We start from the raw sequence: 25450 nt of genomic DNA, 5'->3' as shown, positions 1-25450 counted from the left end.
CTGAACAGTATGTCGAGTATCGAGCAATTCCATGATCCGAATTCCAGATCGAAAAAAAAATTTTTTTTGGAAACTGTTATACCCCCTTAACAGTTTCCAAAAAAAAAAAGTGTAGGGACAAGAATATTAATATTCTTGTCCCTACACCCCCGTCTGGTTAACTGAAAAAAAAAATCGAACAGATTCTGAATCAGTAAAGAAGTCGCTATAGTATGAACCTCGGACGAGTCAAAAAATGTTTTTTTTTACAAAATGGCGGCTGTTTGAAAAAAAAAGATATTAATATTGATTAGTTTCAATATTGATGATGCAATAATTCGGAAGTTTGGAAAATCCAACGGGATTCTCTGCATTTGGTGCCAGATGGAATGATGTCTTTCACATCATGACCTGGACAAACAATTTACCGTTCTGAATCATATTTCGGGCAACATCATATTTCGGACACTTTGTTCTAATATCTTGAAATGCTTAATGCACTGATGGTATAACTATAAAATTAATATCACAATTGCTTCGTTAGAGTAAACCCTTGGTTCGCTATCACTTCATTTGAGAATTACATTTGAATTATTGTAATACAGTAGGAAAGAATCCATCCAAAATCCAAAATCCACTTATCATCGTTTATGTTTGATGTTTGCGTGAGCGTGAGCAGGTAGAATTTACCCCTTCACCAATATTTAAATTTCTTTCGTGTTTCATCAGTTCTCATCATCGATATCAGGTTACTGTGATTGCTTGGTAAGTGTTTCGCAGTTGACTATAAAAAATAATCAAGTGTACTGTAATTTTCGTTCAAAAAATAACAAAATAAAGTGTCCGAAATTTGATTTAGTGTCCGAAGTTTGATTTTTATTCGCTTCATTTGAAAAGCCGTTTATTCAATGATTTTTTAATATTATCAATCAAATAGGTACCAAAGTAGAAAGCTTAAAAGCATATTGAACTAATTTGTTATAAATATCAACCAAATAATGCCTGTGCAAAAAGTTTAGATCTGTTTTCTGCATATGATGCATTAAGCGTCCGAAATATGATTCAGAACGGTAGTCAGAAATTCCACTAGAAAGTAGCTACATTTTGTCATTTATTTTTTTCTTATTTTTAAACTTTGCAACACACTCTCGAGCTTTCGATGGATGCTACAGAGCTTCTTACTGTAGTATCCGATTATTTTTGATTCTCCGTTCGAATGCTGTATTCCGAGATTGTTTTTATGGCATTGGTTTTTCAAGCGCCGGGATACAGGTATGCATTGCTTAAATTCAAACAATTTCCAGAAATTTTATCCCAGAGTAAAATCTCCCGACACCTTGTGGAACAAAATGTCGTAATAATTTTTGTTTTGGTGAAACGTGATATCTGATATCGCTATCCGATTACAGTAATGCTTTGTGTCAATCATATTGTCAAGGCTCAATGTGTGTGTCCAAAAATTGAAAAATTCCCGCAAAGACCCGAAAAAGCCGCATTTGCGGGATGTTCATCAATGACTGTCGTTTGCTGAGCGAGTTTATTAGTTTTAGAAAGACGAAGAATTTAAATCTTCCGGGGTAAAAATCGACGCAACGGGATTTTTCCTGAACGTATTTATTTATTCGTTCAGCCTCCATTTAGAGTTATCAATCGTGTGCTAATTCTAGCGTTGCAGGAGTTGATTAATTTTCGGTTCCAGCTTCTCCGAATCCCGCTACTGTTGACGACGGTAGTAATGATGATTGTGATTAAAATTGTCACCACAGGGAGTGATGCGACTACTGCTGACGACCGCTCTCTGTCTCTTGATTGATAGCTGTGGGCCCATTTCTTCCCGGATACTCATTCGAAGCAACCGGTGAATCCCAGCTGGGACGTCTTTCAATCGGTATCGCAATTCATTATGCTGCAATTTTTTTATAGCAAGAAAGAAAACGGACGCAGCATATCTGTCCCGGGCAGCGACGCTCATCGATCGTTTCGCTCGTTCTGGGGAGGGGGAAAATTAGTCTACCGGTGCGGAAAAGATGAAGCGTCGCGGCAATGATAGCGGCTGAGCGGCCGTTCTGAGAGTACCGAAGGAACCAAATGCGAAGCAAAGAGAACTCACGCAAATGAAGCCATTTTCAAATGCAAATGAGCCATGCAAATTGATAGCTTTTTGCAAGATGATGGCGGAAATGGAGAAACCGGCCAGTAGACCCCAGAGAAAAGTTGTTGTGCTGCTGCTTAATTAATTTCAGGGGAAAAAAGCAATGTACTAAGGACATTGTCATATAGAATTTAGATTGTATTAGAAATGAAAACGAGGAATTTACTTTAAAATATATAAAGATTCAAATGGAGCCATCTAATTGGGTTTAATTTGGAAATTAATAATAAGGTTAATGATTTGGCCAGAAAGATGATGATTTGCCGTTGGACGGTGCGTATCACGTACCACCATCTGAAGATGAAGCGGATTATATTCAAAGTGAAACATTTGACACTGAAGATAACGATGAATAGTTGGTCACTAAGTAGTTCAGACTCTGAAGCAGGAACATCTGAAAACACCTTCCAGAGGACCGAAACCGATGGTATTGTGTGCTCAATATTTGACGAAGGCTTTCAAAGGTGTGAAAGGGTCGTCAGGCTGCGCAAGAAAAAACATTATGTCAGATAATATTATCAGTGCATTCTCGTTGATAATAGGTAACAATATTCTCAAACATATTAAAAAGTGCACAGCAGAAGAAGGCTGCCGAATTTTAAAGAACGATTGGACAACAGTTATACCGGAAATACATGCATATATTGGGGTTTTATATGCTCGTGGAACTTAGAAGATATAAAAAAAATAAAACTGGTTCATTTATACTTACCAAAGCGGGATCTCATAACCTACAATTTCCTCATGGCCACAGGAAAGTTCTAACAAATCGTACAATTTATTCGCTGTGACAAAATAACTAAAAAAGTACTGGCCTACAAACAAATAAATTCGCCTCGGTTTCGGAAATTTGGGACATCTTCATTGAAAATGAAGAAATGCTATCGACTAAAATAGAACAGTTGATGAACAATTATTTCCGTCATAGGCCAGATGCAGGTTTACACTGTATATGCCAAATTAACCGGAATGAGTTCTTGTTCCAATTCGCAGAACAGTTTTTTTTACCGAATACAAAGCAGCAAGATTAAAGGGAAAAGAAAAAGCAGCAAGACAAAAAAAATAATATGAATATGCAGACGCACAAAGATCAACTGCCAAATTATCGGATGTAAACCATTCTAACAAACGAAAAATTTGTCAAATACGATTTTAATGCAATTATAAAACAAAAATACAAATGATAATGATAGAAAATGCCAAAAGTATGCTTGCGGAAGATTTGCACATAAAAATATTTCCACTTTCCTTTGTGTGTACAAATAATAATGCATAATTTTTTCCCAAGTGAATTTTTTTTCATTGTTGATATTTACTAATAACTTGTCAGATAACTGTAAACAATATAAAAAGTGTTGAAAATTAATCTAAAACCAATTTCTTTACATATTCTTTATTCTACCGCGAAGCAGTCTTGTTGACTGCTTTTGGGCAATCTAGGTATATATAAAGTTTCAGTCTTTCTAGTGTTAAATAAACAGAAGCAAAAGGCGATCGAACGATTGATATTTCTGCAGGGACGGTTTTATTATTAACGATTTTTATGTATATTTATTAACATCGATGTAATAAAACCAGAGAATGTCGAGTATTTCGTGTTGATGTTAGATCATCTATTTATCTGATTTTTGAACAGTTTACAACAGGAAATAGACAGAATTAATAATTAATGATTCCAGATTCAGCCGATACAACTCTTAGAATCTGTTTGAAGTTCAGTTCAGTTTAAACAACTACAGTGTACTACGTCAAGTTTCCATTAGTGCCTTTTGGCTCAGACCCTTCTACTTTTATTTGATTCATTTTCACCGTAATTAATTGTTATGGAGTGCCCGAATCGATTGACGCGACACTCTCGTAAATCCATCAGGAAATTACAGGAAATTAACTTTACGAAAAATGTAACGATTCATTAAGGGTTTTCAAACGCATATTACTCAAAATCGTTATTGCGACATATGTTGTGTTATATACCATTAGACAGGAAATTTATCCAGCTTTTTTTGTGTTTAAAACATGGACAGTGAATATAGTAAAAAAGTTAACAATTTGACTATGCGTTATAGTAAAAAAGTTAACAATTTGACTATTGAAATGCATGTTTTTCGATTGCACTAACCACTCGCTTTCCTCCCCGACGCAACGACCAATTTTGTTGCCTAACTTCGGGTGTTAGCTCACAATGTGAGTTGATGCTGTGTAATTTTTTTTGTGCAGTTTTCTGTTTTTGTGCGGTTTTTTTGTGCGATTTTTTTGTGCGGTGTATGAAAAGAAGCATATTTGACGAAGTTATCGTCAATTTAGTTTTTTTCGATGGTTTATATGCATTTCAGTGCGATAAAAGCATATTTGCGCCTTAATTATCCACTTCTGAAATCATTTCCCTCCTCTCATCAAATGCTCTAAGTTTTTTCTAAGTTTTTGCATGACATGATTTCTAACAGCAACACGTTTCGACAAGCAACTAAAAGCACAAAACAGCCACGCGCGGCCGAAAAGGCAAAGTGTCCCGTCGCAAAGCAGGGAAACAAAAGGAAATTGAACGGTGAATGGCATGGATTTGAATTATTTTCTTGGGGGAAAAGGTCCCTATCTATCGCACAAAAAAAGTTTTTTTCAAAAAACGATTTTTTAAAGCTGCTGGTGAAGTTTTGCACGATTTTTTTATGCGACTTTTTTTGTGCGGTCCCTATCCCCCGCACAAAAAAAGGTTTGCCTGTAATGAATTATTCTCCATTTACCGATAATAGGCATTTATCAGTTATTGTATTGTATGTTGTCCAATCAATTCGGGCTCAATTCACGTTTTTATCGTTTGGGTCTTGCTAATAACAATTCATGTAATGTTGATCCAGGATATTATGATATCGAGCATGTTGTTTGGTAATGTAAAAATGCAAAGAAAGAATTTAACTGGATGCTGACTTCGAATAGGGTATTCTCACGCATATCAGATTATGAGAGCGTTAGTAGTCGCGATCTTAATATATGTATGTCTTCCTTATGAGCCCGCTACACTTCTTCGAATGAGCACTTGCTCATTCTCCTTTCCCTTTTCTATTCATAAGCTTAGCACCTAATGAGATCAATTCTCTACAGCAGCCACACGAGCTTCCCTAGAGAGCACTCATGGCCATAGGATACTCAATATACATCACCTGGCTATAAAGTTATTACAACCCCCTACAAACAATATTCCGGAAAACGTGGCAACGAAGGAGAAAATGCTATTTTCATCTATAATTTATTTCTGTAGTCATAGATTTAATTGACTTAGTCTTATATTTATGTAGATCTTAACTATTTATACTTGTGTTTAAAAATGATAAAATGACCTCTTGTCTTCTTCTGCACGATTGAATAAACAGAAGAAAAGGGGTAATAAAGGCTTTAATGGTATTTTTGTGTACATTTTTGAACAGAATGTGGTTCCGGATTCTACCACGTTATCTCATCTAACCCGTTTAAAGGATACAAGTTCATATAAGAAACGGTTTATTAGCGCTTCTATTTGATGTATCAAAAGAGAAAAAAATTATAAATTTTGAACAATGGAAAACTCAATTCAAATGCAGTTACTACAAACAATCAGAGTCCTATGTCAAGATCCGTGCCCCTAGGCCCAGACCCATCTACTTTTTTCAATTTGTACTCCAATATGTTCCCGAAAGACGTAACCCTACGTCAAAAACGCCCGCATGCAACTACATAATATGGTATGACATATGGTGATTGGAAGTAAGCATAATTATTTCAAGTTTTGTCAACTATTATCCACTAAAATTTATGTTCCAGATTCGTCATTTTCATGCCCATCCTTTTTGCCGAATCAATAATTGTATATTGATTTGCATCGATATCTTGTGCACCATACTTTTGGAAAAGACACTTTTCGTTATTTTCAATGTATAAAAATTTTATTTATAATCCAATTAAAGAAAAAGTATTCAACATCAAATTGGACTGTCCTGTGAATTGTGGCAACCTTACCTGTCATGACTCCCGATGAACTGATATCCCGTGGGGGTGGCACCAATTGCTGCTGGCTTGACGTTTGCTGAATGTTGTTGCCGATTTGTGCGGATTGACCGTGCAGCAGATTGTGTTGTTGCTGAGGATTGTGATGGGTGGTAATGATGAGCAGCTGCTGCGTTGGCTCGTCCTGAAACGCGACCGATGATGACGTTCCAGAAGCACTGCGTGGTGTTGTCGTCACCAGTGACGTAGCAGCCGCAATCGATGTCGTCGGTGCCGTTGCTGTCGTCGTCGTCGTCGTGTTTCTCGAGTATGTCAATGGACTCGTGGCGCTGTTGTTGCTGCTGTTGCAGTTGCTACTGCTATTGGTCAGAGATGGCAACGTACTTTGCAATGACGATGAGCTGCCTCCGCGCGGGGGCTCACTTGGAGACGCCACTTTGAGATTTTTTTCTATGCGTTTCGTTCGGTTCGTGAAAAAGCTTTTGGGTGTGTTTGTTATTCGGAAAAACCGCAACGTTACGGCATGTTCCTTTTTTGTTTGTTCTCCTACAAACTATTCACTAATACTTTTCTTATCACTATTTCCGGATAGCTAAAACTTGATTCGAAGTGAGGATTGAACTGAGACGAACGAAATGTAACACGATCACTGGTAATAGCACAGATTGACAGTAAAACGAATTTGTACTGGTTATTTCCTTCTACTTTAATATATTAACACTATGAACACAACGTTTTGCCTTGGTAACAATGAAAACTACTCAGATTTAATTTGCACTAGATTAAAAATTTACCTATTAATATCAAATGTTTTCACTAATTTTACGCACCAACATATTCATTTTAATTGAAGCTTACAGTAGACTCTTTCTGGTAACTACTCGGTATCACGCAATAACTTTTTAAAGTAAAGTCAATCACTGCCTCTTGCACTAGTAAAATCAGTCTTAAAGATTCACGCGTGGAAACTGTGTCGAATTACAGTTCTCTCGTCCCAGAAATGGTTTTCTTTTTCCCGAAAAATCGAAGCTCTTCCGATCGTATTCCGCGAAGCACTCAATCGAAAGTGATATTCCCTTCAGAGAAGAGGTGTGTGCATTACAGTGCAGCTGTGTAGTATCCCGGGGTCCTAGAAGGACCTGACTTCCTGATTGGTATCTCACAATGTAGTGCGCCGCGGTTCGCTCTCCTCCGTCGATGTAGCACAGATGAGTAGGAAAAAAACCATCAACCGAATGACCGAGTAATGTAATGATGGCAAACTGCAGTTGCAGAGTCATCCGCCGGTATCCTCAAACCCCACCGCCCGGAAAGCACATCCTTTCGAGGAGGAAAAATCGATACCCTCACACAGCTGTTTCGCGTGTTACATTGTCGTACACCACTACCACACTGTGCCGGGATGCGCTTTCAAATACGTCACACCAATACACCATAAACAGTAGCTGCTTCCGTAATCGATCCTACTGCAAGGATGACATTTCACCCATACACGTCAACGCGCCGGATGCAATGATTGCGTCGAATCTTTCAAGATGGCCTCCTCACGAGGGGGGATTGTTTATCTCCTGTTTTAGCTGTTTGTTTCACCAAAGACTCAAACCTTTAGCTGTTATAGCCGAATGTCTCCACTAAGTCACCTCTTTGTGCAATGTTTATATTTTGTGAACGAATTTGTTTAATTTAAACATCAAAATTCACCCAACCGATGCTGTGTTATCTGTTTTAATCCAAAAGTACCAACTTTGAAACGACCAAAAAGACACCAAAACACACCTATGTTTGATAAAAAATCAGACTTCACATGTTAGTCGATGGCTTTATTGCTGATTTTCTTGCATTAACACTTGAGTTTCACCCAACTTTCTCGGAAAACATTATTTTTTGTTGTATTGCATCGCTATTCTGCGTCGGATCCATTTCCTAAAATCGATTGCTCACTTTTCTTCAAATTTTTGCATTTCCTCAATCAGCGGTGCACTTTTTTCCACACGAACATTCCGCATCCACCCGCAACCACTGTGTCTGGCAAAAATGCATATTTCCACCATTTCTCGCAAGTACATAAAAAAGAACTTGTCGAGGATTCGCAGTCCTTAGAAAGTAACACACCGCTTCTGGTCGTATTTTATCACAAATCACACACACGCACGCCGAGGACAATTTTCCATTTCAAATTTTGCACCAAATTTCGGCCCTCTCCGGTAACGATTCACCGTTTTAAGACATCTTTTTGCGTGGAAAGGAGTCTTGTCTTTTGCGCTTTCGGGATTCGCTCCTCGCTGGCTGGCGTCGAGAACGACCGGTTGGATTGGGGGTGGTAGTTCCGAATGCGAGCGGTGCCGTGCGAGCGTGTGAGTGTGTGGATGTGCGGCGACCAATCTCTAGGGCTACCGTGATGCAAGAAAGGATATTCTATCGCGCGTGTGGCTCTGTGATGGTGTGCTGTTCGGTGCGGTTTGAGGAAATTGCATTTTTCCCGATTGTGGGAGCGAGAGGAGGAAGGAAGATAGAATGTTGTTCTCGGGTGGAAGAGTCCTGCTTGCGAAAGCTTTTCTTTTCTGACATGACTGGAGCTTTGGTGCGAAAGCAATTCTAAGGCAGGGGTGTGTTGCGCTCAATAATGTGTTAAATTTTTTTCCATATTAATTTTTTTTCCATATTCATCATCATGCAATTCAATATTATCGCTTCTGAAGAGTGGTTTGAGTTACCTTCCACATATGCTTACCGATTGATCATATTTTTTGTAAGCATTGACAAGCAAACGATGACTATCAGCTGCATTTTGATTTATAAAAAAAGTTGAATAAAACTTCCCGTAAAGGATTTTTCTGTACAAAAGTTGATGTGTCTGGGCCTAGGGGCACGGACGGGATCTTGACATAGGGCTGTGATTGTGTGTGGTAATTGAGGGGCTTAGAAGGAAAGGGATGTAAGTGACTTGATCGTTTTCTCTTCATCAATTTTTTTTCTTTTGTTCATAAATCAACTGCAAAAAGGTTCCAATTTGTGTTTGCTATAGAATCCGATAGATGAGGTTCAGACCATTCTTACACATTGTGAAATACAGCTCGGAGTGTGTTTGTAGCAATGTTATGACCAAAAGAGAGAGCCGATGATGTCACTTACACCTCTTTCATTTTGGGTCCCTAAATTGCATTTGAATTGAGTTTATTCGTTGTTCAAAATCTATATTTTTTTCTCTTTTGATAGATCATATGGAAGCCCTGGAAAAAAAATCGTTTTCCGTATGAACTTGTGTCCTTTAAATGGGTTGGATGAAATAACGAGGTAGAATCCACATTCTACATTCTAGTATTATTTTCAAACACAAGTCTAAATTAACTAGCTGCTGTAGAGAAGTGGGTGCTAAGTTCTGATTATGTATAGGAAAGGGAAAGGAGAATGGGTATGGGCATTTGATGAAGTGAAGCGGATTTCTTAGGAAGACATGTACGGGAAGCACAATATTAAGATCGCGACTACTCGACCTATCATAATCTGATATGCGTGAGTATACCTTTTCGATCTTCGAAATCAGCAGCCAGTTAAATTTATTTATTGCATTTTTCACATAATCAAACAACATGCTAGATATTATGACAATATACAATACAATAACTGATAAATGTCTATTATCGGTGAATGGAGAATAAACTCAAATTGTGAGCTAACGCCCGAATTTAGGCAAAAAAAAAGCTCATTACCTCGGAGAGGAAGCAAGAGGCTATTTCAATCGTCAAATTGTTAACTTTTTTATTATATTCACTGTTCATGTTTAAGGCGAAAAACAATACTGGTAAAATTTCCTGTCTAATGGTATATAACACAACATATGTCGCAATAACGATTTTGAGTAATATGCGTTTGAAAACTCTTAATAAATCGTTACATTTTCCGTAGAGTGACCCCCTATATAGAAATCAAAGACATAGTCCTATGTCAAAATTCGGCATTTTCAAAATGATCAAATATTGTATTTCAATCGATGAACTGACTACGCTATGAAGTTGAAGTACACGACTCTTGGAATTTACAGTACGACATTCGCCACAAAAATGTTGGACTCAATTATATACAAAATTGATTATGTATGTTTCGATTGTATACAATTTAAAACTCGGTAATGTACAATTTAAAAACACTTTTTTTATATATTTCAAAGATGACTTCTTCCAAGAAAAAATGCAACATTTTAACGTTAAGGTGGAAGTTAATTGGCTATTATAAGTACAGAGTTGTTCCACCGCAAATGACGATGTTTTTCGTAAATGTTATATTTATAATTTTGACATGGGACTACGTCTAACCAGAATATATGGGGGGTAAAATGAAAACTTAAGCGCAGAGCATGCGGGAAAAAATGAAGAATTTCGAATGCTTATAATTCAAACCAGCGCTATCTAAACGCTCTAACTGTCCCGTTTAGATTGGCCCGACTTGCGGTTTGCCTAACATAGCCATCAAATGTAAGGTGCCTTACACTACATGACTTTTGTTTCAAATTCTTTACTTACACAGCAAATATGGAATAATTCAATTGAATTCGAAAATTGTTTCATTCAATCAATAGTTTAATCAATACAAATAAATGATTATTAAGCCAATGGTAGTCCCACGTCAACCTTGCGGTAATATCATAGAAAAAACCCAATTTTTTTTACTCAAAAAATACGCACTCTTTATGACCAAAAAGGATCATTTGCATCATTGGTTTAGCATTTTGACTCTAGCCTTACTTTTGAAAAGGGCCTAAGCAAAGGTTACTTGAAAATTTTCAAAAGTAAAAACTCAGAAACGATTGGTTGAATTGATTTGGTGTCTTCTACAATGTTTTAGGTCGTTGGGGCTATATGGAGAAAATATGCACGGTTAAAACAAAAAAGTCTTATTTTTATTAAATTTCGAAAACAACACTCAAATAAGGCGTTTTTATTTATTTTTTGGATGCCCGTTGCCCGCTGCTACTGCCACTAATCAAAAAGTAAAAAAAAATCAAAAACTTCTTTTTTGATATTGCACGGTACGCCAAAATGGAAATTGTATTGTATTGTATTGTATTTAAACCGTATACAAACGAGCCAAAAAAGATCTTTTTTTTATATTTCAATTATGACCTATTTCAAGAAAAAAATGTAATTATTCAACTTTAAAGTGAAATTCAATTGTTTATTATAAGAACAGTAGAGTGTCAATTGATGTATGGGAAAAAAGTGATATTCATTGGCACTCTAAAGTACAGTGAAGTAAAAATCGTGATTTTTGAAGATTAGATTGAAATTTCATCAGGAATTGTTTATAACGATATTGCAGCGAAATTAAAAAAAGATAGAAGTTGAGTGTCAAAGCACAAATTGTAGAAAGCCCTTTCTAGAGAGCTTTAATTTGAATGATGGAAACTATCATGTTTATTATGAATTTCCGGGATCAGATAACACCGTCATAACCATTATCTTATAAATTTTTCATTTTTCAAAATGTTCCACAACTATACCCTGTACTGAATTTTTCTCGTATTTGAAATGGAAGCAACAGAATAGTCTTATGTAGCGTACTTTTTTATATAGAACCAGTTTGGGACAGACAGCGCCTGAAAAAAAAAGTTCAATAACTCTGTCATTGTTGAAATTCGACCATATGCGTAGAAGGATTTTTTTCATCAGATATGATCTTTCTTCATCTCCTCATCTCCTGGGAAATTCTGGATTATTTTATTTTTTTTTCATATGAGAAAGGTGTTTTCTGACTTTAAGGAGATGAATCAAAAATTAAGTTCTGATCAGCGTGATTGTGTAACAATTAGGAAGGACGGAAAACGTTAAGCTGCCCAAAAAAGGCTTATGATTACCGCATAGCGAGAGGCCTACATCCGAATCAAAGAATTGAACACTGAAATACAAATCGGAAATTAAACTCATAACTTGGTCGGGAACTCACAACGTGTCTGTATGTATCATTCACGAAAATGAGAATCTCAGAGCCCACAGCTAGAATAAATACAACTTATCTAATGAATTAACAGTGTTTACAGATAGTTTGACATGTGAACTTCGTAGAACTTCGCAGTAGAAGATTTTTTTTTATGCCGATGCAGAAATTGCAACTTCCTTAGAAACAAGTTCATTAGAAGAAATGGATGAAAAATGTGTTGATGAAATCATTTTTGAACAATGGGTCACAACTGATAAATGCGATATAGAGACGTTCATAAAACAGAAGGAAAAATGTGTCTCTTATTTCATTTAAAACTTAGAAAAATTTATACCACATGATTTCATTAAAACAGAGCAATCTACTTTTTTGAAAAGTAAAAAAAAAAATAAAATATGGGAAGGAGAATTTGTAACTACATGTGATTTATCAGAAAATTATATTTTGATATTACAGGATAAAGTTCAAAGTTATCACTGTAATGCACAGTGAATAACACAGGACATGAAAGTACCAAGCAACAGCTTAATGAACATTTTTCGTACCGATTACTATTCAAGGAACACAAAAATACCATTCATTTATTCCAGTTTCCGTAGAAAAAATTGAAGTTAGGCAATTTTGAAACTGTAATGGTAGTTGAAAAAATTGTAGGTATTATGAAACAATAGGAACACTGCAATAAAATGCTACTCTCTATCATTGAATAAAAATTTGAAACAAAATAATTTCAGAAAAATAATATTCTTATTCGAATAAACTTGAAAAAAACATCCGGAAACGACCGAAAGTTGGTGATTTTCACCAAATTTTATGTTAAAATTACTGTACCTCGGTAGCAATTAGTAAAATTTTGCCATATGTCATTTTTATTGCAAATTATGCGTACTTTCATAAAATCGGTTAAAAAAAACATTTATATGAACCATTTCAACGGTTTTCAAAAACCTTTTTTTTATTATATAACTTTTTTGTACATTGTTTTTTCCACCATAGCGCACTGTGCAATAAACTACATATAGATATCACAAACATATTAAAAATTAAAAAAAGTGAATTCGAAATAAAATCAAAATAAAATATTTTCTTACATGGTATACTTTTTCCATGAGCTTCAATAATAACCTACAACATTGCGGAAGACACCAAATCGATCGGACCAACGGTATCTGGATTATATTTTTTTGGAAATATTCAAGCAATTTTTGATAATGCCCTTCTCGAAAGTGAGGCTAGAACCAAAATGGAAAAACCTATGATACAAATTGTACTTTTTTGGTCATAAAGAATGCGTCTGTAAAATTTGAGCCAAATAAAAAATACAAAAAAAACTCGACCTTCGAATTCAAATGAAGTCGCTCTACAGTAAAGGAAAAATCGTAATTTTTTCAGGATTCTAATTGAAGGCTCACCAGGAATTGCTTATAAATGATATTGCTGCGAAACTGAAAAAGATATGAGTTGGTCAAATTTCAAATCAAATTTTAGAGAGGTTAGGTTAGAGAGTTTCTATTTGGTTGATAGGAACAATCAAGTCTATTGTGAATTTTTGAGATAAAATTAATAATGACACATTAAAAACCACCAAATTTTATGTTTCCAAAATCAATTAATTCAGATATTCTATAACCGTATTTTGTATTAAATATCCTCAATGGAATGCAAACAGAGTCCTACAGAAAAAGTTCAAAAACTCTGACATTGTTGGAATGCGACCATATGCATGGACAGTTTTTTTTCATTAAATATGATTCTCTATCACCTCCAGAAAGATGCCGGATATATGTATTTTTATGTGAAAAAGTGATGTGTGACTATAAACGGATGAATTTAAAATAATATAATTTTTTTTAAATATTAATATAAAGTCTAAAGTCTTTCTGATATTCGATTGGATGATTTTTGCTGATTATTCTTCTCTTATTAAAGCATTCATCACGTTGCGAAACGCACCCCTTCAGAATCGCAATCGCACACACCCCTGCTGACAACTCTGTTTTTCCGAAAAGCTTTCGCTTCGTTCCAGATATGGTAAATTGCGTTTCCTAAAACACAACAGCCAATGCGCATGATCGATTTGAAACGACACATGCTCAGCAACCATACCACCATCACCGCCACCCGTTTCCTCCCTGTGGGTTGTGTACACAACAGTGCACCGGAATGCAATCGAACATCTTCATCGTGGGTTCCCCTCCGTATCAACTCGCAGCTCGTCCTCTCCAATCCATTCTCTTCTTCACCGGTAGTACACGAAGTAAACTCAGTGGTGCCGTTTATTCATACACAAAACGCGTGAAGTTTATCAATCTCTTCGCCGGCAACGCTGCTACTGGATGCGATAATGTCAATACGATGTTCGGAGATCATAAGAGAGGTGCTATGAGCTAACGTTCTTCCACCATCCTTGCCTACGAGGTTTCGTATCGTTCTGGTGGGGGTGGTACAGCCGCTACAGGACTTTTTTTAGCATTAGATAACGATGAAAATAACAATAAACAAGATTCAGCAACGTGATTCAATTCGTTTTGCTCTACGGGGCTCGCAGGGAGGGGTGCTTCGAAGACGGTTGCCAGTATATTGTTAATTCCTGGCCAGAACTGGTCTAACATTCTATTGGAAATTATTATTAGCATGCATCTGTTAAACATATTCATGAAACATAAACATTCCGTTGGTTTCATGTATGTTGTAATTAGAATAGTTTGTTTTATTGTCTCAAATTCAACTCAATCGTGTCATTTTTTATGATAAAATACTTTGTGCTTTCGAAAAACTAAACTAAATTTAATGTGAAACATTTTGTAACTAAATTTTTGAACGTTGCTTCTAATGAATATTTTGTGTGGTTGCTGTTGGTATAAAATCAACAAAAACGATTAATAATTACTCAAAGGATCCATGACTGATAATGATATTTAAATTTAATTAATTATTAATTATGAAATATTAATTTTATTTACTGTTTCCGCTAACTTGTGAGTTAGGTAACCACGGTCATAAAATTACGTAGAAAGTAGAGTGAACTCCGCGAACATGAATATATTTTTCCGAATACGAATTTCGATAAGAATCACGAACTACGATGAATTACGATTATATGTGCGATGGAATCATTTGTGAAATTTCTGCTAAAATTATTATTGTTTCATCTCCTTCAACTTTCAACAACGTAATCCTCAACATAGAAAGCACATATGTAACATTCTTCCTGATATAGTATGTGAAATACGGAATGCCAGTTGAATCATTACCGGTGAAATCATCGAAATTCCACTACTTTTTTTTTTTTTAATTTAATTTATTTTCAACTGGCTCAGCAACGTTAAGCATCAATGAGCCGTGTTTATGTATAGGGAAAAGCCTCTGTGAGTAGAACTATGCAAATGTTCTTTCTCATAAAGGCATTAAAACCCTATGATTTTTTCAAGAAATAGAACAATATAAATAATTATACAACAATTCATTATGAAATATTATTTAAGACTTCTTCTTGAGGATTTTTTATAGAGAAAACCACCTCCTTGAAGATTGCGAGCAATTGCGTGCATCTGAGTATTTTTGAGTTCTGAGGAAAATAGTTGAAGAAGAATGAAAACGTTAATATCCATATATTATTGATAAATAATAAAAATATTCATAACAAAAAACAAAAAAGTTGGAGAAGTAAACGATAATCAAAAATAAAAGAAAAATACACACATACTCATACTTGAAAGTGTATGGATTTGAGGAAGTAATAAATCAACATAATTGCATCGAGATTACGAGTAGCCAGAACGTCACGGATCGAAACATTGAGTGGCATTCCCTTTTTGCGAAAATTTTCTATTAAAGATAACCTTTTATTTTGAAATTCAGAGCAATACCATACAATGTGATCAATATCGTGGTAACCTGTACCACAAATACATAGGTTACTATCACTGATGTTAATTCGAAAAAGATGTGCATTCGAGGAATAATGATTAGACATGAGTCTGCACACTACTCGAATGAAATCACGAGAATAATTATATCCTTTGAACCATGGTTTGAGGGAAACTTTAGGAATGATAGAATACAGCCACCGACCTTTATCACTACCATTCCAACTTGTCTGCCAACATTGAAGTGCACGTTCACGAGGAAGATGGAGATATTCATCAAAAGTAATTGGCCTATGAAATAGCAGTCCTTCCGTAGCGCCCTTCTTAGCAAGAAGATCAGCTTTTTCATTTCCTGGTATCGAACTATGAGAGGGAATCCATACAAAAGTGATATTAAATGATCTACTTATCAAAACACTTAAAAGATGTTGGATTCCAGACAAGAAATACGAAGAATATCTAGACCTTACCGAACGAAGTGCCTCTAAAGAGCTGAGACTATCAGAAAAAATGTAAAAATGTTCAGGGGACAAGGTCTGAATATGTTGTAATGCAGTGTATATTGCAGCCAATTCCGCAACAAACACCGAACAAGGTAAACTAAGCTTACGGAATATGGAGAAGTTAATATTAAATACCCCAAAACCTGTGGAACCATTAAGACTAGATCCATCAGTAAAAAAAATTTTGGTTGAGTCAATATGTTTATATCTTGACAAGAAAATTGCAGGCATGACTATTTGGCGGAGATCACTGGAAATACCACTCACATAAACTTTCATTGACAAGTCAAAATTAATAGAAGGATTGAACAAAATTGAAGGAATGGTCTGGAAACCAAGTAAAGCAGATGGGCTTTCCAGGGTCAGAAATTCAAGATATAGCGACATTCGCTTAGATTGAGTGCCTAAGGTTAGCATTTTTTCAAAGTTTGTTATCACTATCGGATTGAGTGTTTCACAACGTATCAAAAAACGAAATGATAACTCGAAAAAGCGCACAGAAAGAGGAAGGATACCAGCTAAAATTTCTAGGCTCATTGTATGTGTTGACTGCATACATCCTAGAGCAATACGCAAACAGCGATATTGGATCCTTTCCAGTTGCATAATATGAGTACGGGCAGCGGACCTGAAGCAAAAACTTCCATACTCCATAACAGATAGAACGGTTGTTTTATACAACCTAATCAAATCGACGGGATGCGCCCCCCACCAAGTCCCTGTTATGGATCGGAGAAAATTTATTCGTTTCTGACATTTTTGTTTCAAGTAACCTATGTGTTTACCCCATGTGCCTCTAGAATCAAACACAACTCCTAAATACTTGAATGACGGTGAGTGCCTAATGTTCTATCCAAAAGTTTAAGTTGCAATTGTGCGGGACGTTGTTTTCTTGAAAACACAACCATTTCTGACTTTTCAGAAGAAAACTCAATACCCAATTTACAAGCCCACTCAACCAAATTATCAAGAGAAATCTGCAAGGGATTATACAGATGAATACTGTCTTTGCCTGTTACCGACACTACACAATCATCTGCATATTGTCTCAAAGTACAGTTTCCTGATAAACAAACATCGATGTCATTTACATAAAAGTTGTAAAGTATTGCACTAAGACATGAGCCTTGAGGAAGGCCCATGTAGCTAATCCGTAAAACTGACGAAGAACCATGGGAAAAACTCATATGTTTTTCACGCATTAGGTTAAACAAAAAACTATTTAATTTTGGAGAAAACCCATTTAGATGAAGTTTTTCAAAAAGAACCTCAAAAATCAAACGCACCCTTGATATCTAGGAACACTGATGCCATTTGTTGCTTACTACACAAGGCTATGTCAACCTCTGATGAAAGCAGAGCAAGACAATCATTAGTTCCTTTACCTCTACGAAACCCGAACTGCGAAGGTGAGAGGAGGTTGTTGGATTCTATCCAGCTGTGTAAGCGACATAGAATCATTTTCTCTAATAATTTTCGAATGCAAGAGAGCATTGCAATTGGTCTATAAGAATTATAATCAGACGCAGGTTTACCAGGTTTCAGAATAGCTCTAACTTTAATCTGTCGCCACTCATGCGGAACAACGTTTTGCTCAAGAAAAACATTGAACAATTTTAACAAACGTTTCTTCGCATTATCAGGTAGATTTTTCAATAAGTTGAATTTGATCCTATCTGACCCGGCGCCGAATTGTTATATGACAGAAGTGCAAACGAAAATTCAGCCATACTGAACGGAGGCGCAATATCATCAGATGTCTCCAAGAAGGGAGGTGGAGCAGGTGCTGAGTCTGGACATATCTTCTTGGCAAAGTCAAAGATCCACCTTTCAGAATATTCAACTTGTTCATTTGAATGAGTTGAATTTCTCATTTGTCTGGCAACTCTCCAAAGAGTGCTCAAGGAAGACTCTCGGGAAAGCCCATTCACAAAATTACGCCAATAGCCTCTCTTTTTGGCTTTTATGAAGCTTTTGAATTTACGCTCCAGATAAATGTAATTGTCGTAACGTTCGCAGGAGCCTGATTTACGCCAATTCTTGAAAGCATTCGATTTTTCTTTATAGAGATTTGTACAATCTTGATCCCACCACAGATTAGGAGAACGTCTGCGAAACTAGAAAATCTAGAAAATTATATTCTTCTAACGGGGGTTACTCATTAACTAATGCCACTGATTCTGAAATAATTGAAGAATATCTCTTCCAATCAATGTTTCTAGATAAATCATGCTGAACATTTATAGTTTCAGACGATTTAGAATAATTTGAAATAGAAACGGTGATCGGCAAATGATCACTTCCATGTGGATCTTAGATAACCTTCCAATGACAATCTAATGATAAAGAGGAAGAACAAAGGGATAAATCTAAGCGACTTGCGCGGCCTGATGAAGGAGCAATTCTTGTTATATCACCTGTATTTAAAACTGTCATGTTGAATTCATCGCAAAGATCATAAATAGAATGAGCTCTTCGATCATCAAAAGATTCACCCCAGGCAATGCCATGTGAGTTGAAATCTCCCAAAATAAGATGAGGTTGTGGAAGAAGCTCAATTATATTCACAAGGTTTCGATAATTAAGCATTGTACTTGGTGGAATATAAATAGAAGCAATGCACAAATCTCTACCCTGACACGCAAGAATTTCAATTCCTGTGACTAAAGGCAGGGGAATCCTGTAAAATGGATAACATTTTCTAATACCTATGAGAACTCCTCCATAGGAATCATCACGGTCTAAACGAATAATATTGAAATCATGGATGTTTAATATATTGTCCGAACGAAGCCATGTTTCAGATAGAGCAAACACATCGCAATTCAAAAAATGGAGCATTTGCTTGAAAGAGTCAAGTTTTGGAAGAAGACTTCTACAATTCCACTGTAGAATAGTAGAATTCTCTGACTCATCCAATAAATTAGGCATCGAAATTAATGAAGGAGAGGAGGGGCCACTTTGCAACCATTTGTTTAGCTAACTGACTGATAGTAGGAAGCCAAGCAGAAATGAGACATTTCAATGAATCTGAAATTCCGAAAATATCAAAGATCCATCTAACAATTGAAGAAAAGCAAATACCTCCTGAAAATGATTGGGGTTCAGGAACCGATCGAGAAGCAAATCTGGGATGACTTGACAATTCAGGGAAATGAACGTCATAGTTAGAGGATCCCCAACCAGGAGGGTTACTGTTGGAAGGAGCAGAAAAATGAGAAGAAGCTTCTGGTTGATTAGAGGATAATCCTCTTTTTTTAGCAGGCTTGGAGGAGGAAGTATTTTTTCTCTTCCTGGTTCTTCCCGCGATTATTGGATCGAAAGTAGTATCCGATTCATCATCCTCTGATAAAGCAGAGAAACGATTTTCTGAAATCTCGGATACCTGAGCTGCCTTGAGTATATCAGCAAAGGATCGCTTAGAACGATCTTTAAGTGACTGTTTAAGTTTAATTGAACGGGATTTGTATTTTGGACAGTCTTTAACTGTGTGAGGAACACCTCCACAAAGAATGCATTTATCAGCATCCTTGTTGCAAATACTTTCATCATGATCGACTCCACACTTAGAACATTTAATTTTATTGCAACAGAAGGTTTTAGTGTGACCTAACTGTTTGCAATTAGTGCATGACATTATTTTGGGAGTAAATAATCGAACTGGAAGACGAAGCTTATCAATGAGCACATAATTTGGAAGAGCTGTGCCCTCGAAGGTGATTCTAAAAGAACCAGATGGGAAATATTTCTTCTCGTTGCCATCAATTATAAATGAATTCAGCGATCGAACTTCGAAAATTTTCACATGAGGAAGTTTTACATCATGAAAAATACCCTCTGCTTTTTCGAAATCTGATAGTTGGAGAGATTTTTCCGAAACCACACCATCGATTTCAACAATGTGTGCCGGAATATACACTCGATATTCAGCAGTGAACAAAGAATTATTTACAACTGCGTTAGCGTCTTTACAATCCGAGAGCACAACACGAAGTTTGTCTTTATTAACTTTGGAATCTCCAAGACACTTGAGTAATTAGATTTCAAGTCTTTACAAATTTGGGTCACTCTTAACGGTTTCCCTTTGGGACGGAAGAATACCACCCAACGATTTTTCGATGAACCCGAAACGTTCTGGTATTGTCGTATTCGAGAAAGATTCTTGGGAGGAATATTCTCAATGATTGGATGTTGAGGAGCATTAATTAGATTTTGAACCGAACTGAGTGAAACAAAATCAATTGTTGGCTGTGTCGAATTTAACTGTGATTGTTTTTTATTTTTCTTCGAAGGACGAACTTCAGAAAAACAATTACTAGGAGAAGCTACGATGCTCATATCAACATCGGGGGGTTCGTTCCCCTCCATTTAGATAGAATTGTGTAATAAAAATGAGAGCAGAGAGAGCATAAAATGCCTAACACTCACAGAAAATAAAACTATTATTTTTGTATATATAAAAAAAAATAAAATAAAATTAATTAATTAATTAAGTAACACAAAACAAAAACTTAGCTGTTTTATATTTTTCAGAGGCAGGGAATCTTCAGAAATCCTGCACCAAGGTTCAATACAGCGGGAAGCTTCACACACACCGAAAAACACTTGAAAATTCAAAATTCGTATATCTTCTTCGGGGAATTCCACTCGCTAAACAAATGGCTCTAATAACTTCACAACTTCTTCGAGAAATAGTCTTCAAAACACTGAAATGACCTACAAGAAAAAAAAAAATCACGAAGAAAATCTGCAATATTCGTTTTGATGAAAATTATACGTCACCTTTATTCCACGGCTTGCTGATGTATAAGAAATTCCACTACTGAAATGATTAAAAAACGGTATATCTAGTAGAAGAATGATATCCTTCTATACGTCCAAATGAAGCTCACACCAATTCTCTATGAAAGTATCCGGAATGGTGGAATGACCTCTCAAAATGCAAAAAATCAAGTGACCTTTCATAAAACCCAATCAAGCTGCTATGTGTGTTATTGTTATGCGTGTTTTGATTCGTTGTTGCTTATGTATTACTATTTACTATTACTATTTACGTCCAAAATCTATTCGGTCACCAAGAACAACTTTTAAATAATTTCTGGTAAGCCTTAATAAAAATCTACAAAAATCACAATTTTTAATCTACTGTACTTAACATAGCTAATTCATTTTCTTATTAACGTTGGAAACCAATATATTTTCTTCAATCAATCAATTTTTTCTTAAAATACTTCCACGAGAAAAAATATATTTTCAAAAGTATGAATCTTTCAAATGAAGCCCCTCAGAATGCAAGGGGTGTAAGTGACTTGATCGATTTCTCTTCATCAACTTTTTCTTTAGTTAATAACTCAATTGCAAAAACGTTCCAATTTAAGTTTGCTATAGAATCTGATAGGTGAGGTTCTGACCTATCTTCCACATGGTCAAATACAGCTGGGAATGTATTTGATGCTAAGTTATGACCAAAAGAGAGAGTCGATGTAGAGAAATCGATCGAATCACTTACACCCCTTTCATTCTAAGCCCCTCAAATATTTTGATCGATTGACGGAAAGATAAAAACTTCACTGTATATAAAATACAGTTCATTTACAGAAACATTGCTAGCATATTTCACGCCAATTGGCCTATATGCTTGGTACTCTCTAATGGCGCGTTTAAATTAGGGAGATCTATAGCTATAGATGGATTTATTCTATCGAAAATAGAAAATAAATAGAATTTCGAATCCAAAACGTTTCTATTGATTTTCTTCTGCCATCGATGGTCAATTTATTGCCATGAACTATTTTCAAATGGGATTATTACAATAGGTAATTTATTGCTTACTCTATTCGAGGTTCAAAATACTGGGAAAGAAGTATTACATATTTTGCCGGTAAAGTTAACATGAAAAAACCCTATTTTTTCTCTAACTTTTATATTTCAAATTCCATGTGAAAACTGTCTGCGGACGACCTTTAAAGTTTACCAAGACAAACATTTTCCGATGCATTGAGTTGTTGATGTCGTTTTTTCAGGGGCAAACATAAAAAGATATATGACATTTCAAAGCGGCATTTCAAAGGGCACATTCGACTCTACATAAGGTGAATGTTCCTAAAATATGTTTTCTGTGTATTTAAGTAAAATAAATTTTAAATAATGAGGTTTTGGAGAATAAAAATCAAAAGCATCGAGTAGGATTTGGAGGCGATCTGGCGTAGTGGTAACATCCATACCACTCAAGCAAAAGGTAACGAGTCGATTCTCACTCCCAACATTCTTCCAAAATTTGAGGTAAAGTGACGAACCAGCCAAAAGTGTTGAAAGTCACTATAATACAGGAAAAAAAAAATCGAGTAGGATTAATAAGATATTGATATTGATTTTGCATCGCAAAATTTTTGTCATGTGTTCAATGTTTTTATGTAAAATTTTTAATAAAAAAGTTCGAGAAGAAAAACTTTTTTCATTGACAGCCTTATGCAACTTAGATAAAAAGCGCTAAAAACATCTTCGTCGAAGATATTCGATATATCGATTATATTATTTGTTTTTTCAGGAACTTGACAGTGAAAGTAATCCCTCCAAATTAATGGCACAAAAAATTCATTCAGGAAGGATATTTTCTAGTCATATTCAACAGGCTTGGACTTATTCCCCATGATTCCGTTTCGTGTCAGCGTTTCAGGAAAATATTAGAATCTACGGCAATTGCAAATAACAAAAAAAAGTTCTTGTAGTAGGTGTGATTATTTTATATTGAAATTTAACAATTATTTAGTTTTAACTGGATTTCACTTTTATATACAGCCTTTCAATGCCAAACCGCTACGATGGTTCACAGATTTTTGTTGAAAGTGGTAATTTTGTTCTTTAACAAACAATAGATCCGTATTTTTTTGATTTTTTTTCATTAGGGTGCCCATTTCCATTTTAGGGTGGTCCAAAAATATATTTTTCCCCTTTTTCCCAGAAATGATTTTTTTCTCAAATTCATAACTTTCGAACCACTGAATCGCCTTCTGTGGTTGTCAATGAGCTAGCCTTCTATTAAAAAAATATTGAACTTGCAAAAACATGGATTTTATTTTCGTAATTATTGGTTGCAGTCGTTTTTTTATTGTTTTCATGGCTCTGGACTAGAGGGCGTTATATTTTTTTAAATATTTTTTCTTGAATGTTGAGGATTTTATACATAACGTATCTCGATATAAGAGATGTTTTTGTTTGAGATATGATTCAAAGTTAACCGGTGGTGTGAAAAATTATTTTTCCCAGTTTTTGCAAAAATTCATTACATTTGAACTACTGAATCGATTTAGATTATCGACATATTAAATTGAAGCAATTGAAACTAACTCAATCAATGATTTCCAAAACAAAAATCCGATTTTTTTCCAAAAGTACCGTTTTGAATCATATTTCGGACGCTTAAGGCATATGATGCAGAAAACAGATCTCAAATTTATGCACAGGTTATTTGTAATAAGTTAGTTCAATATACTTTTATGATTTCTACTTTGGTATCTATTTGATTGAAAACATAAAAAAAAACATCGAATAAAATGCTTTTCAAATCAAGCGAAAAAGAATCAAATTTCGGACACCATTTATAAAAAATCAAATTTCGGACAGATTGAATTCAAATTTCGGATTTCGGATTCAAATTTGTAATATTTTGAACGAAAATTACATTACACTTGATTATATTTTGCAATCAACTGCGAAACACTTACCAAGCAATCACAGTAACCTGATAACGATGATGAGAACTGATAAAACACGGGAGAAATTTAAATATTGATGAAGGGGTAAATTCTACGTGCTCACGCTAAGCAAACGTCAAACACAAACGATAATGAGTGAATTTTGGATTTTGGATGGATTTTTCCCTACTGTGTGATACTTCAAATGTAATTCTCTAATGAAGTGATAGTGAAACCAAGGAATTACTCTAAAGAAGCAATTGCGATATTAATTTTATAGTTATATTATCTAATGCAGTTCCAAGATATTAGAACCAAGTGTCCAAAGTTTGATTCAGAACGGTAATAATTTTTCAAAAAAACTCAAAGCTTTAATTTGATATGTCGATCATCTGAATCGGTTCAGTGGTTCAAAAGTTATAAAGTTATGAATATGAATTTTTGGGAAAAAGTGGAAAAAATGATTTTTCGAACCACTTTAAAATGGAGATGGGCACCCTAATAAAAAAATACGGGTCTAATGTTTTCCGATAAAGAACAAAATTACCACTTTTGACGAAAATCTGAGAACCATTATTAAATTGTTTAACCATTAACCATTATAAAATTGTAAATTGTTCTCATGATTCGATAGTTTAGGTTGGCCATATCAATCATATCAAACCGCTGCTCTTCGATTCGCTCTTAGGAACCGAAGTACTGTCTCTTTCACTTTGAATTTTTGTTTTAATGATCTTCAAAAGCCACTAATTCTGACTTACAAAAATGCCTAGCAACATTTTATTTTTTAATTATGTTTTTCTCTTGTCAAACTAATATGCTTTTTTATTTGCGAACTTATGGAAATTGATGAAAGTTTAAATGAATATAAAATGAATTCAGACAACAAACACTTTAAACTAATTCCGAACTGATGAATGGATTTGCATTTCATTTTTTCTCTCACAGATATTCTTAAATCATGTCATTGTTACATTGACTGTTTCGGTAACTTAAAAATAATCTACTAACCATAACTAGCTTTTTGTGCATATTTATTAGGGTGCCAATGAAAATGGTAGAGATTTCAAAAAGTTACCCCATAAAAAATGTGTACCACCTCGAAAAAACCCTATGCCGAATATCAGTTCAATCGGACTTAGGGGAGAGTAGCGCAAAGCGGTCAAAGTTTGAGTTTTTGAAAATCGAAAAATCACCCAAGGGGAGAGTAAAGGGAATCGGGGTTTTTGGAAAAAAAATTTTTTTATGCCAAATGTTTTGAAATTGCATGAAACTAGTGTCGTCTCGAAAAATTTCTTTTGGTCAAAAATCGACACTCTGAGACATAGTTTTTTTTCGGAA

At 35.2% G+C, this 25450-nt stretch overlaps 1 protein-coding gene across 3 annotated transcripts in view; it reads right to left on the bottom strand.

The window, feature by feature from the left end:
• Positions 1-25450, bottom strand: part of LOC129774856 (probable nuclear hormone receptor HR3) — a 465935-nt gene that overhangs the window by 417991 nt on the left and 22494 nt on the right. The window contains exon 1 of one of the 3 annotated variants that reach the window (XM_055778886.1): positions 6122-8459. The exons of the other annotated variants lie outside the window; for them this stretch is intronic. Coding sequence (XP_055634861.1) covers positions 6122-6128 — 7 coding nt within the window. The 5' untranslated portion in view covers positions 6129-8459. Of the gene's footprint in view, positions 1-6121; positions 8460-25450 lie in introns of those variants that run through there. 3 annotated transcript variants of the gene reach the window in all.

Source organism: Toxorhynchites rutilus, chromosome 3, assembly GCF_029784135.1.
Source record: "Toxorhynchites rutilus septentrionalis strain SRP chromosome 3, ASM2978413v1, whole genome shotgun sequence".
In the NCBI taxonomy this organism is placed as follows: Eukaryota; Metazoa; Arthropoda; class Insecta; order Diptera; family Culicidae; genus Toxorhynchites; species Toxorhynchites rutilus.
Note: the sequence above shows the minus strand (reverse complement) of the source record. Positions and strands in the feature narration are given on the sequence as shown.